Consider the following 13,312-nt stretch of genomic DNA (forward strand, 5'->3'; position numbering starts at 1 on the left):
ATTTCACCTGAAGTACATAAAATGTATTTCACATTAGTGGCACACCACTCAGTCCCTTATTTACATAAGTCCGGCATTTTTTTTACTCATAGATGTGTGTGGGTTGGTTGTTACTTCTCTGACATTGGTGTCTGTATTCTTGTCGGAATTCACATCCTGCGCCCGAAATTAGACCCCAGACAGACCATAATTTGTATCTCAAACAAAAAGCGACCCTTTATAGGTAAACCATCCTTTAGAGAAGTAACTCAACATGCAGTTGAGTAACTGTAAAATACCTCCATTTTGTTGACGTTATTGCGGAATGATTGACTTCAAAGATGTTTATGCTTTGTATTAGGCCTGTTTACCTAATTTCTTATTTGAGGTTTAATGAATGAATATTAAATGAGAACGACCAGGATTTCTATTAAATTTGCAATAGTTGTGTTTGGCACCACTGGATATATGTAAAAAAAAAAAACACACAAACTATAAAAGGGTAAATTCTATCCTCTAGACAGTTCGCCACTAGTCTGAGATGAAGCTGAAATTACATGTGTGAAGAACTATTTGATCATAAAGTCCTTTTTCCTTGTCTTGGATGGAGGTCACTACTGAATTAACCTGACTGCCCCATTGTCCCTGCAGCTCCACGAGTTTTCCTTCCAAGAACACAAGACTATAGATGCCCTGGTGGGAGAACTGACCTACAAAAACAGATGCTTTAATTCAGATTAATTTTTGGAAAGAAATGTGATTTTATAAGCTTCATCTTTCTCAGGAGAAGCTCTCAATATTGTGCATCCTAGGGATGCTGGAGAATGTTCTGTCCATTTCCTGAGGTGGGTGGGATTTCCTTTACAACTCCATATGTGCATCGTGAACTCTCAAAGAATACGTTTTTACCCTCAATATGCTTCTTTGATGGTGGCAGGAAAAAGATTGGTCTGCCCCCAACAGTGAGCGCCTTGCTGTGACTATTTATGTCTTCAAAGTAAGAGTTGAAAGCATAGTGTCCCTATCTGTTTAGATATTATCTCATGATAGAACACTTGTGGGTGAAGCCAGGATCAGTATTTCATTTATATAAAACAACTCGAAGGTCGTCCTGGAAAGACAAGATGGTTCCCCACCACATCTACAAATTTGTAATATTTGCAACCAGAGGCTTCTAATTTAATTTTGATTGAAAGAAATGCATGCTCTACCATTTGCAAACCTTTTGAGTAACCACATGTCTTTCTTCTTCATGCAGCGAGTCGGATGGAAACCACAGCACAGAAGATGAGTCTAGCCAGGGCCCTGAGGATATGGAGGTTGGAGGATCGACTGGTCAAGATGGGAATCCTCTCCCTGACAACCTCTTCCTGGCAACCAATGCTTCGTGCTCCAGTGCCTCCTCCATTCTCCTTAATGGCAATTTCATCACTACCAGCCCCCAACCCATTATTGTGAACGGGGGATCTGTCATCCAGACACCTAATGGGGTTATCATCAATGGTTTGGCTCTAGGAGATGGCCAGTCCATTACCCTTAGCCCAGTGGGCAGCAATTCTCCCATCTTGTTCAATGGAGCCACCGTCATTGGTGGCACTCGGCCACAGCTAAAGCAGGAGTCAAGCTTGCTGCAAGACCCCATGTCTACAGTTTTACTGAACACAAGCAATTCCACCAGTCTTCAGCAGCTACAGTGTCGTGCAGACATTAAAGTAGAACACGGGGAAGAGTCTCTGCCCTCCTTGGTGTTTGCCAAAAATGGCCCTCTACCCCTTCAGGTTCCACAGACAAGTCAAGCTGGGCCAGCAGCAGAGGTCAAGTCAGAAGGATCCCAGACCACGACCTCTGAAGTCCTTTTTCAGTCTGAGACTGGGCTAAGCTCCCACCAGATCTTACCTGTCACCCAGGTGCACCAAACACAATTGCTGACCTCGGATCCAAAGGCAGCTTACGTTCCTCAGTTATTGTCTACTCCTCAAGTGGTGACATCAGGAGATACGACCTCTGTGGCTCAAGTAGCTTCTGTGGCTCAAGTCATCCAGGCACAACCCATGGTCTCTGGTTCCCAGATTATTCCTATTTCTTCAGTTGTGACTAACACTCAGTCTAGTCAGCTAGCTCACACTTTCCAGCCATCACAGGCTGGCATAACGCAACCTGTGTGCCCTAGCATCCAGACAGCACCTTTCCCCTATGTCCTACAGGGTTCTACATTGGTCTCTTTCCCCACAGCCAATCACCTGACATCTTCCGTTGAGACAACCCCAGCCACTTCCATCTCTACTGTTGCCACCGTGCCTTCAGGAGTCGAGGCATCACCACCTCTCCTTCCCCTTTCCCAAGCTTCCTTGACCTCTCAGGTGGTCCCACTGTCTCAAACTGGTCAAGGCACCCAAATGCTTTCCCCATCCCATATGGTCCCGCTCTCCCCAGCTGTTACTCCCTCTCAAGTTTACTCAGTCCCGCAAATGGCCACCTCAGCCCAGCCGTTGCTCTCCATACCTCAGATGCCTCAAGGGTCTCCGCTAGTTTCACTCCCTCAGGTTGTCCCCTCATCCCAAGTGTTGACTTTTCAGCAAGGCACAGGACCATTTCAGTTCCTGACTAACAACTCCCCCATGAAACTTAGTCAAGCTGGGTCCCCGCCTTTTCTCAGTTCCCCCCTCAACCAGGGAAATATTCACTTGATCAACACAAGCATGGGAATGGCAGCGGTGCAGCTCCCTGCTGCAGCTACCGGTAAGTCATACTGTATTTTGTTTGTACTGCAATCTCCTCATTAATTCTAAATCTGCTGTGCCTTTTTCTGTTATGATTACTCCTGCTATATAGTTAACTGTTGAATGAAAGTTACTTAAGGGCATACATTTAACTAAATTGTATCTAGTTTTGTTGACTGTAACTATACAAAAATATATAAAATTATCCAGGCCTTTGAATATACATAGCGAAGCAGGATTTTTCAAAAAGTGGGAAGTTAGGAATGCTGAATAAATCCTGAAGGGCAATTTTAAGAGGAAGAAGGTTTCAGAATACAAAGAACTACTTCTATAAATGCACTGTAACCAAGAGATATACTGGTGGGTCTTGACAGATTGTACTGACTTACCAGAAGGGTCAAGAGCCTGTACTGAAAAGACACTTCTCAATCAGCCCGCCAACATTTAGTTTTGTTACAGCCTGAACATGGGGACAATAGTTGCCATCGGTGAAATTGTCTACTTTGTGGACACACAATCTCATAGAGTGTCGATCAGTCTGTTCCAAAATACGTAAAGCACCTGCCAGGATACTCTGTACATGAATCTCCTATGTAGGAAAACATGCAGGGTTTTTTAGAACCCTTAAAACAGATAAAACGCAGGGTGTTGCACGGCTATTTTCCCAGGACTTCCATCCAACACTAAAGGTGTGTTTATTAATTTTGGTAATCTGAATTTCTTTATTGTATCTGTCAGTCCTATCTCTCTTTCCCTCAGCACGTTTAAATTCATGAGTACCTACAGTTGATAGTCTTGGCAATTGATAATCTATGATAACTCCTCTTTGGAGTGTTTCAAGTCGTTATCCTTCTTGGGGTGTAATTACAGTACTTAAAAGTGGGGCCATACTACAGCCATTTATAGTGGTGACACTCTCTTTTTGGGTCTCAGCTACCAGACAGCTCAAGCTGTCTGTTTGAAAAAATACATGTTGTTTTACCAATGGTTGGCTATATTGTCACTGTAAGTCCACTGGAGCATGGACTCATTGCTTGGCTCTTCACTGTTTACTTTTCGGGCACTACTGTTTTTTCTTTGTGATTATGCTCTCATTGAGCGTGTATGTGTTTGCCTGCTGTCTCCCTCGTGTACTTCATTTACCCGCATCTGCTGTGCTGCGCTGCTGTATCTTGCCCATGTGCCTCTTCCTTGCCTCCTCCATCTTTTGCTTGCCTTCGTGTGCTTCCACCCCCTGTGTTGCTTTCTCACCTGCATGTTTGTTCCCCCAGCCCCACATTACTATCTGTAGCCCCTGTTGCTCCAGCCAGTTTCCTTCTCTCCACTGTTGGAAATGACCTTCTTTTGTGTGGCATTGACCCAGATTTGTGCCTTCTTCTCCTAAACCCGTTTTTGTTGGCCAAAGGTGTTACAATTAAAAAAAAGGGTAACCAAAAATGTATCTTTCAATTGCGACTGATGTAAAAGACTTCATTGAGATTAAATTGATTTGAGAATTCTACTTCATTTTCAGATACCAACAACAACAGTAGCCCTTATCCGGGATTCTTTTCCTGAAACCTGGGATTATCGTAATAGGAAATTTGTATCCCACAATTATTAGTCTGGGTTTTGCTGCAGATAGGGAAAGATTTCAGCGTCGTCCGAATTAACACTAAAATGGGTGACTAAGCTCTTCCTCGTGAGTAGCTACTTGTCCCTGGCTATTAAATCTTGCCTTACTTGAATGGCTCCCTTTCTTTACCTTATTAACCCCTTCGCTGCGGATGACAAAGCCAGCTCGTCATGGGCGTTACCTGCGCTACGAGGATGACGAGCTGGCTTTGTCACAAACCGCGCGATTTTCAAATTTCAGCGCACAGCGGGAAAACCCGTAGCACGCATGCGGTTAAGAGCAATAGTCCTCAATCTTAAAAATAGCTATTCCCAGATCAGTACTCATAGTGGCATCAACAATCGGTCATGAAAATTCCTCAGTATGTGGTATAATATCTTGAATGAAGCATTAGGTAGGAGAGTTTAACTCTACTATTATATTGTTTGATGCTGCATAAAAACCTTATTACTCGTGACTCGGCCAAAAAAGTTCAGGAATCTAAACCCAATTTGAGCCTTATCGCATGGATCATTGAGTTCCACAGGAAAGCCTTTAAGCAGAGCCATTCCTGACACTTCCAGTCAACACGCTGATCCTTTTTGACAAGCTAAGCCCCATACAATGCCTGAGTAATTAACCTGCCTGTTAACAGCCCTTTATAGGTTTCCACAGAGAGGCCTCCAAAGCCAAAGTCCGATCTTTTAAAGGCATTAACTATTGCCAGTAGTGTAGTTCTTACTATTTCTGTATTCTTATCCCATTTTAAATTAGTGGCGAATGTGAGCCATAAATATATATAATCCTAGACAGACCTGCTCCAGGGGTATATCAAGCGCGTACTTTTTCCACCTTAATGAGTAGTCCGTCTTCCTCACAATAGGTGTGTAGAACATTGCAGACATATCGGGGTATGGCCCGTTACTACATGATCATGCGCTTACATTCAGACAGTAAACGTGGAGATCTACCCCTTTAGGCGTTTAAATAATTTCTACTAGCCAATATCATAGGAAGATCCGAAATAAAAAGACTAGAACGGAGGACTCACTAAAACCACACCCCAACCTTAAGCCATTATCGACAGGGATTTTCTCAGATACTATGCCTGCCCCATTTAAATCAACCTGTACCCAGTTGGAAAGTGCTCTTACCGGCCCTTTTGGGCTGATTACCCAAGCGTAACACCATGGCTGAAAAAGAGCCTATGGAACTGGGATTTTGAAGTGATTTTATGGGGGGCACTCTTGTGGGTTTTCCCAAACTTCTCACACGTCTAGTTAAGCTAAGAGGACCCTGTATCTTTCGCCCAATATAGACCAGTCCAGGATGCCGGGATATATAGATGCTATCTGCTTCCTCTCCGTTCAAACGGGTGGAAGCCTCTCCTGACTCGAGCTCAATTATGGGGCTTTTTGGCCTTCTTTAGATTTTCAGTCACGCACTTCATTAATTTTGTCTTGTAATTGTATCTAGTTATCCTGCCGAGAGTAAAAAAACTGTTCGGGGCAGAATCCGAGTTTGACCGTGTGGCATTGGACCGCCCCGCCGCCAAACCCGTGTGAGGACCACCTGCCCTATAATGACTTATATAGTCAGTGGCGGGTTTTTTCTTTGCCGTTTCAAACTGCAATGGGAACATAAAGGAAAGTCAGCACGGCATGGACTGAAAAGTCTGTGCCGTGCTGGAACTTCTGCGCATGCACTTAGGTGGTACATGTTGTGCTCCCCTGTGTGCATCTACAAGGCGTGGGGCATCTATCTTTCTGTCCTCACCACCACTGTTTTCATGGATAAAAGACCTACATAAAATCAGTGTCGATGATGAAAGCCTTAATATGCTTGGTGGCACCGTAGCGGTCCCACCAAGCATATTGATGCCTCTTGATCGCTGCGCCACTGCCAGGGAACGGCGGTTCCCTGGTGGAGTCGGCTTTCCGAGGGTGGCACAACCACTAGAGTCATAATGTGGCAGTCGGACCGCCAGAGTCGCAATAGGGCCCCAAGGCTTTTAACATCCCTGAAGAGTTGCTTGCATGAATGACAATAAATTCTGCATTGCAAATTCAAGAGCCATTCTCCCCACCATCCCAGTGAATTGAAATAAGAGCCAAGGTAGGGCGTTTTTGGGGAGAGAGACTTAACAGTTTCTGGGGCAAAGTGACAAAAAACCACATTATAAGTAGGTTCAATCAATTAAACACAATACTTTATTCGGTATTTAAAAAATACCATAAAAGTACAAATAAAATACATCATGAGATGAAAAACAGAACAATACGACAGCTTAAAATGGTACATATTCAGTTTATCCGTGATTAAGAATCCCCCCATAATCCACCCTCCCACCTTCAAATTAATTCTTAGGACCATTCAAGGACTAACATCGCTGGCCACATATGTTCACCTAGTACCCCTGGTTGTTCTGAGCCTGACAGCTGCCCTTGAAAAATTTGCGGTACAGAACAGGGTTAATGCATCTCTGGACAATTTTAAAAATAACAGGGCCACCCTTGCATGTTTACATCTGGCATTCTTTAAAATAATTTTTAAAAAGAAACTCCTGGGTTGCGAATAAAAAGGACATAATAAAACAAAGTGAAGGGTATCCTGTAGAGACTGATAGTGGCTGCCACACGGGCCCTTCAACTCTATAGACTAGGTATAACCTGCCTGGTCAGCTAATAAATGGTGAAAAGATTAAACCTAAACCAAGTCATTATAAATCTGTTGTGGCATTATGAAAATAAGATAAGTAAGGCTCAATACCCACGCATGTATTGGTCAGAAGATATTCCCTCACTGTCGACTTAATCAGCTCCTTATCATTCTTAAGTGTTATGGCATGCTTGAGAAACCGGTCCTTAACCAGGGACTTATCCTGCATAGATATTTTTGGGGGATTATTAAAAAGATCTGCGCATCCTATACCTTCTAGAGTCTCCTTCACATACTTGAGCCATGGAATATTTAACCCCCGGTCGCAGGCAAGGCAGTCTGCTATGATATGCCTGCTAAATGTGGCCTCCGTATTTGCCCAGATTTTGACCCAGCACACTAGGGATTTGACTTCCAATTTGTCCTGAATGTAACTGACGCCAAGTTCTTCGTGAATAATGTGGGAAGGTGTACTCTGAGGCACTTTGAGTAAGCGCCGAAGATATCGGTTTTCCTCTATTTGTAGATGTTGCGCATCAATAAATCCCCATACCTCGTTTCCATAGAGTACTTTGGCCCCACCCATAGAACTGTATAATCTCAAAATTAGCTCCGGTGACCAACGGCCTAGCCTTCGTGCAAAATTCATGATCGACCCAGAGCAACTAGGTAACGTACTGCATTTCTCCTCTAAAAGATCTTGAAAATTTAAACATCCATCAAATAAAATCCCCAGGTACGAAAAAGAATGCACCTTTCCCAAGCGGTGGGAGCCAATCATGTAATCATACTTTTTGCTTGTTTTTTTTGCCAACTTCCATGATGAACAACTTGGATAGATTGGGGGACAGGTCTAAGTTCTCCATAAAGGAAACCAAGCCGTTTATAAGACCCTGAAGCCCTTTGGCTGTGCGGGCAAGGAGAACCACGTCATACGCATAAAGCAGGACAGGAATCCCTCTTGAACCAATCCTCGGTGTGTCAACCTTTAAAGTGCAAAGTGCCTGATCTAAGCTATTTATGTACAAGATGAATAAAAAAGGGGCCAGAATACAACCCTCTCTGACCCCGCTTAAGCATGGGAAAGGGTCGGTGGTACTTTCCTCCTGATTGTATCTTAACTGTAGCGGTAGTATTCTGATGCAATATTTTTAAGATGTTCATAAGACCGGGGTCCACGCCAAGGCCACCCATGATTTCCCACAATTTCCTGCGATTAACTCGGTCAAAAGCTGCCATCAAGTCCATGAATGCCAGGTACACTCTTTCTTGGCTAGCAATAGTGTACTTGGTAAGTCAGTTGTTTGTTGAACAAAATGAGCATTACGTTGTAGAAAAGAGGAATGTTTAGGAGCTTGAACCACTTGCTCTTTCCAACAGCCACTATCTGACCCCTTTATTACACCCAACCATTTCCTTTTCTCCTTCATCAACAGGCCAAAAGTCACAATGCTTATCACATTGAGGACATTTTAAGCAGAGTCACCTGCTTTATTTGGGTGCAGTATTGCAGAGTAGTCACAAGTCGCCTCCGTTTCTGAAGGTGTAAGAATTCCCTGCAGCAGTGTACACAAATTCATTGATAAAAACTCATTCGCTTTGTGGAATACAATATCTGGAGGGCCAGTACGAGACACATCTAGATTTGAGTTTCTCAGATTATTAATCAGTTTGTTTTTGTGCATAATCCGATCAGGCCAGGTCTTTGCAATAGTTTAGGGCTAGTAGCAACTGTAAAATGTTTGGTGGCGAACTTGAGAGGAAAAAGCAATTTACTTTTTCTAAGGACTCCTGCAGTTGCCCTGAACCATACGGCAAAGGACTGGTCGCATTGATTGCATCTGTCACTGAGTCGAGTTCAGTAATAGTATCGTGAGCCAGTTTTTTCATGCCATCAGATTCACATGTATGGGACTTTTTAACGCCTCAACATTGATACCATTTTTTTTGGGTGGGGGGATGTATCGTTCCTTCTGAATTTAATGAATTTTACAGATTGTAATGTTTAGTATTCTTTTCCTCCCTTGGGCAGTTACACCCTGACAAGCTGCAGAGCAGGCCAGCGGGCAGAGGGACTGGAGTGCTAGAAGACAGCTGGGCTGCCTAATTCTTGTCTTGCCTCTTGTATATTGGTTCCCCTAATGATCTAACTATCCGACAAGTTAGATTGGCCCTCATCTGATGACATGCAGGACACATTGGGGGCAGCCACACCTTAATCCCCTTACTTCAGATAAAACTCCCGTATTAAGCCCACTGCTTCTTCCAAAACCATCCACCAACTTGCTTTGCTACTACCCCTGCCAAAAGCCCCTCCACCTCATAGCAATTCACTACTAGCGCTTCCGTGAGTCCTGCAAGAGACCACGATATTACCAGGGATGATGTAGGCTCTCCAATCCAAACTGTGTGCCTGGCCCACTCCAATACACAGGCGGGGCCATGTAGGGCCTGGCGGAAAACAAACTAGGCTCGCTGCTGCCCTTCTCAGGCTTCCCCCAAAGGAGCACACTATTGACCCACTGGGAAATCCATAAACGCCAGATTGCTGGGCTCCTGGAGAGCTGCAAGTCGCTCCATGGAAAGGCCTGCGCTCTGCAAGCTCTGTAGCTGCTTGACTCCGCCGCCTCACTCTGCCTGTACCAGCCTCCTTCGCACCACGCTTTCATCCTTGCACCACGCATTGTCATCCTTGCACCACGCATGGTCATCCTCGCACCACGCTCCTAGCTAGTGGGATAACCCGTTTATTCAGCATTAAGAATTACAATTCATGCATATCAAAAAGATTTTGAGGTTAGAGATTTATGCCTAGCTCCTTCACCTCCAAAACCAGCCCCTCTGGAAGAGTGGTATTCAAAACAACCATGAGGTCGAGCTTCTCTAATGCAACACGCCGCACAGCTTTCTTAAGAGTTCTCATGAATCATTCTACAAGGCCATTGGCCTGGGGTTGAAGAGCAGTGCTTTTCAGATGCTTGGAATTGAGATGGCTGGGAAAGTCTCTTATCTCTTGACTATGGAAGGGCCGTTGTCAGATTTCAAGATCACAGGTGCACCCCATGTCGCAAAGGTGCCATCTGATTTTTCAATAACCTTTTCATGAGTAACTTCATTCCTACCTACCTGGGTGATTTTATTCTTTTCAGCTCCAGCTAGGATGACCACCTGCCTCACCTCCAGGCAGGCATGACTATCAAGGCCAGATTGAACAGGGCTCTGGGGTGTGCTTGAACCATCAGGTTGGTTGAGGCAAGGGTCAGCATCTTCAGCCCAAGATGCAGACCATCATGGCTTGGGACCCTCCCAAGCCTTCCTCGGCCTCACTTGGTGCTACTGTAGATTTATTAAGGGATATGGCACCATTACTTCGAATTTGAATTTAAATTTGAATTTGAATTTGAATTTGAATTTAAAATTACTTATAAAGCGCACGTTCGCCAGCGGCTTCATGGCGCTACAACAAACAGAAACAGGGTGGGCTAGCCCATGTAGAATAAATAATTCAGATTGTGGGGGGAATAGTTTAATTAAAGGCTTTAGAAAACAAAAGGGTCTTAAGTTGCTTTCTGAACTGGGAGTAGAGAGTCAGGGTCCTAAGCTCAGGGGGGAGGGAGTTCCAGAGGAGTGGGGCAAGGGTCGCAAATTTCGAACCGCCCCATTTCTTCCTCCGAAAACGCGGGACCGTAAGAAGGGCCTGGGTGGATGAACGGAGGTCTCTGGTGGGGACGTAGGGAGTAATCTCAGAAGAGATGAAAGCTGGAGCCGTGCCCAGTCTCGCTTGAAAAGTGATGGAAGCCAGCTTGAACTGGACACGCTCGCGAACGGGGAGCCAGTGTAAAGATTTAAGGAGGGGGGTGACATGGTGAAATTTAGGTAATTTGAACACCAGGAGGGCCGCCTGGTTTTGGATCTGTTGCAACCGCCTAAGACTATATGCAGGTATACTGGCATATAGGGCGTTGCCGTAATCCAGGCGGGAGATGACCATCGCCAAGGTGATCAATTTAAGGGCTTGAAAAGAAAAGAAACGGGACACCTTGCGTATAGTACGCAGTGAGAGAAAGGAAGAGGACACCACAGAACTGACCTGGGAGTGAAGAGTGAGTTGAGAATTGAGCTTAATACCTAAAGTTTTTACTGAGGGAGAGGGGACAGGTGGGGAACCGAGGGAAGGGGGCCAGAACAAAGGAGACCAGGGGCTGGATGAACCACCTGTTAACACCAGTTCGGTCTTATCTGGGTTAAGTTTTAGATGGTTGTGGTTCATCCAGTCGCGAATGTGGGTCATAGTAGATTGAAAATTAGAGATAGAAGACCGAGAGGAAGAAAGATCAAAAACAAGTTGGAGGTCGTCAGCATAGTTATATACTGCGACCTCCATCTGCTGAAGAGAAAAGATGAGCGGGGCAATGTAAAGATTGAATAAGAGGGGAGAAAGAGAAGAGCCCTGGGGGACCCCGCACTGAACTTTCCGGAAATCCGCGGTAAAATCACCCAGGCGAACAGCCTGGGTGCGGTCCCTCAGGAAGGAGGATAACCAGACCAGTGCAGTACCTCCGATCCCCGCCGCCCTGACACGGGAGAGTAAGATGGTATGATCAACCGTGTCAAAGGCGGCTGAGAGATCGAGCAGTACCAAGGCCTGGGTCTTATTGGTATCCATTCCCTCCCTGAGGTTGTCAAGGACCGAGAGTACCACGGACTCCGTAGAGTGTGCGGGGCGGAAACCGGCCTGGCGGGGGGCTAAGACCCCATGCATCTCCACAAAAGTGCTCAGGGTGCGAGTAACGTGGCGCTCGAGCACCTTTGCTAAGAATGGCAAAAGGGAGATGGGGCGGTAGTTGGCCGGGACCGAGGGGTCCGCACCAGGCTTCTTGAGGATGGGAACGATGATAGCAGTTTTCAGAGGGGTGGGCACCACACCCTGGGAGAGTGAACTGTTAAGGAGGTGAAGAGGGGGATCAGAACATGAAGAAAAAATGTGACGGAGGATGTGGGAGGGACAGGGATCAAGAGGGGAACCAGATTTGACCAAGGGAATTATTGAAGTAAGACATTCCTTAGTCAGCGGAGGAAAAGCGTCAAGATGACCCTTAGGGGGAGGACACCGAGGGTCCACAAACGTAGGAGAAGGAGGAGGAATATTGGCCTTGATAATAGAAATTTTCTGAATGAAAAAATTATTGAGGGAGTGACAGAGTTCAGGTGAGGGAGTGGGTTTCAATGTAGTTCTGTCAGAGAATGCCAAGTTGTTCACAATCGAAAAAATTACTTTCGATTGGTTCTCTGCGGCGAGGATTTTGGAGGAGAAATAAGCTGTTTTAGCCCCTAAGATGGCCTGCTTATACTGGGCTAGGAAGTTGATAAACTCCAGTCTTAATAGGGGACAGTAATTTCTCCTCCAGGCACGCTCAGCTCTGCGTACCGCTAATTTGGCAGTCTTAAGATCCTCAAACCACAGGTTGGCATCCTTCTCCCGCTTAGATGTGACCCGCTTGAGAGGGGCAATAGAGTCACACCCAGAAGTGAGCCACTGGTTGATGGAAGCGGCTTGGGAGAGGGTAGATAACCCCTGTAGTGAGGGGTAGGAGGTCATAAGTGAGTCAGAGAGGTTGTCTAGGTCAACTCGTCCCCAAGCCCGGACCCACACGTTTTTAGGAAGTGAAGGTTTGACGGGGGGTATATGGAAAGGGTAAAAGAAATCGAGTGATGGTCCGACCAGGAGCAGGGTAAAATAGAAACAGAATTTACAGGGCAGTTCAAGGACCAAATCTGGTCAAGCACATGTCCTTTAGCATGGGTGGGGGAGTGGATGTGAGGTGTAAAATTAAAAGAACAGAGGGTTTCAGAAAATTCCTTAGAGGAGGTACACTCAGCAGGATCTGACGGCCAAAAATTAAAATCGCCCAGGAGCAGGATGGAAGAATTATTTATAGCAATTGTAGCTAATACTTCCAGAAAGGACGGAAGGAACAATGAGGGTGATTGGGGGGGACGGTAAATAAGTAAACAAGTAAGAGGAGGAGAAATAGAGGTGGTCCGAATGGCCAGGTACTCGGTCGTAGCAATATGAGGTAGAGAAAGAATTTGAAAGGGAAGGTCTGCTCGGGCAATAAGCGCTACTCCTCCCCCAGCCCTGCCGTTAAGACGGTCCGAGCGTAGGGCGTAATATGAAGCAGGCAGGGTGGCTAGGAGGGCGGGGAGGGAATCATCACGAAACCAAGTTTCTGTGAGAAACAACAAGTCTGGGGCATGAAGGTCCAGCAGCACTGATAGCTCATGCGAGTGTGCTACTGCGGATCGGGTATTAAGATAAAATGCTTTGAGAGTTTTGGTGGGTGCCAGATTGGTAGTAACC

The 13,312-nt window shown here is 45.5% G+C and overlaps 1 protein-coding gene across 1 annotated transcript in view; it reads left to right on the forward strand.

The window, feature by feature from the left end:
• The window catches only part of SIX5 (SIX homeobox 5), a 133,075-nt gene that overhangs the window by 46,878 nt on the left and 72,885 nt on the right, over positions 1-13,312 (forward strand). The window contains exon 2 of the mRNA XM_086938417.1: positions 1,238-2,718. Within this exon, the coding sequence (XP_086794543.1) occupies positions 1,238-2,718 (1,481 nt within the window). The remainder of the gene's footprint in view (positions 1-1,237; positions 2,719-13,312) is intronic.

The sequence above is a fragment of the Lissotriton vulgaris genome, chromosome 9 (genome assembly GCF_964263255.1).
Source record: "Lissotriton vulgaris chromosome 9, aLisVul1.2, whole genome shotgun sequence".
NCBI classification, from domain to species: domain Eukaryota; kingdom Metazoa; phylum Chordata; class Amphibia; order Caudata; family Salamandridae; genus Lissotriton; species Lissotriton vulgaris.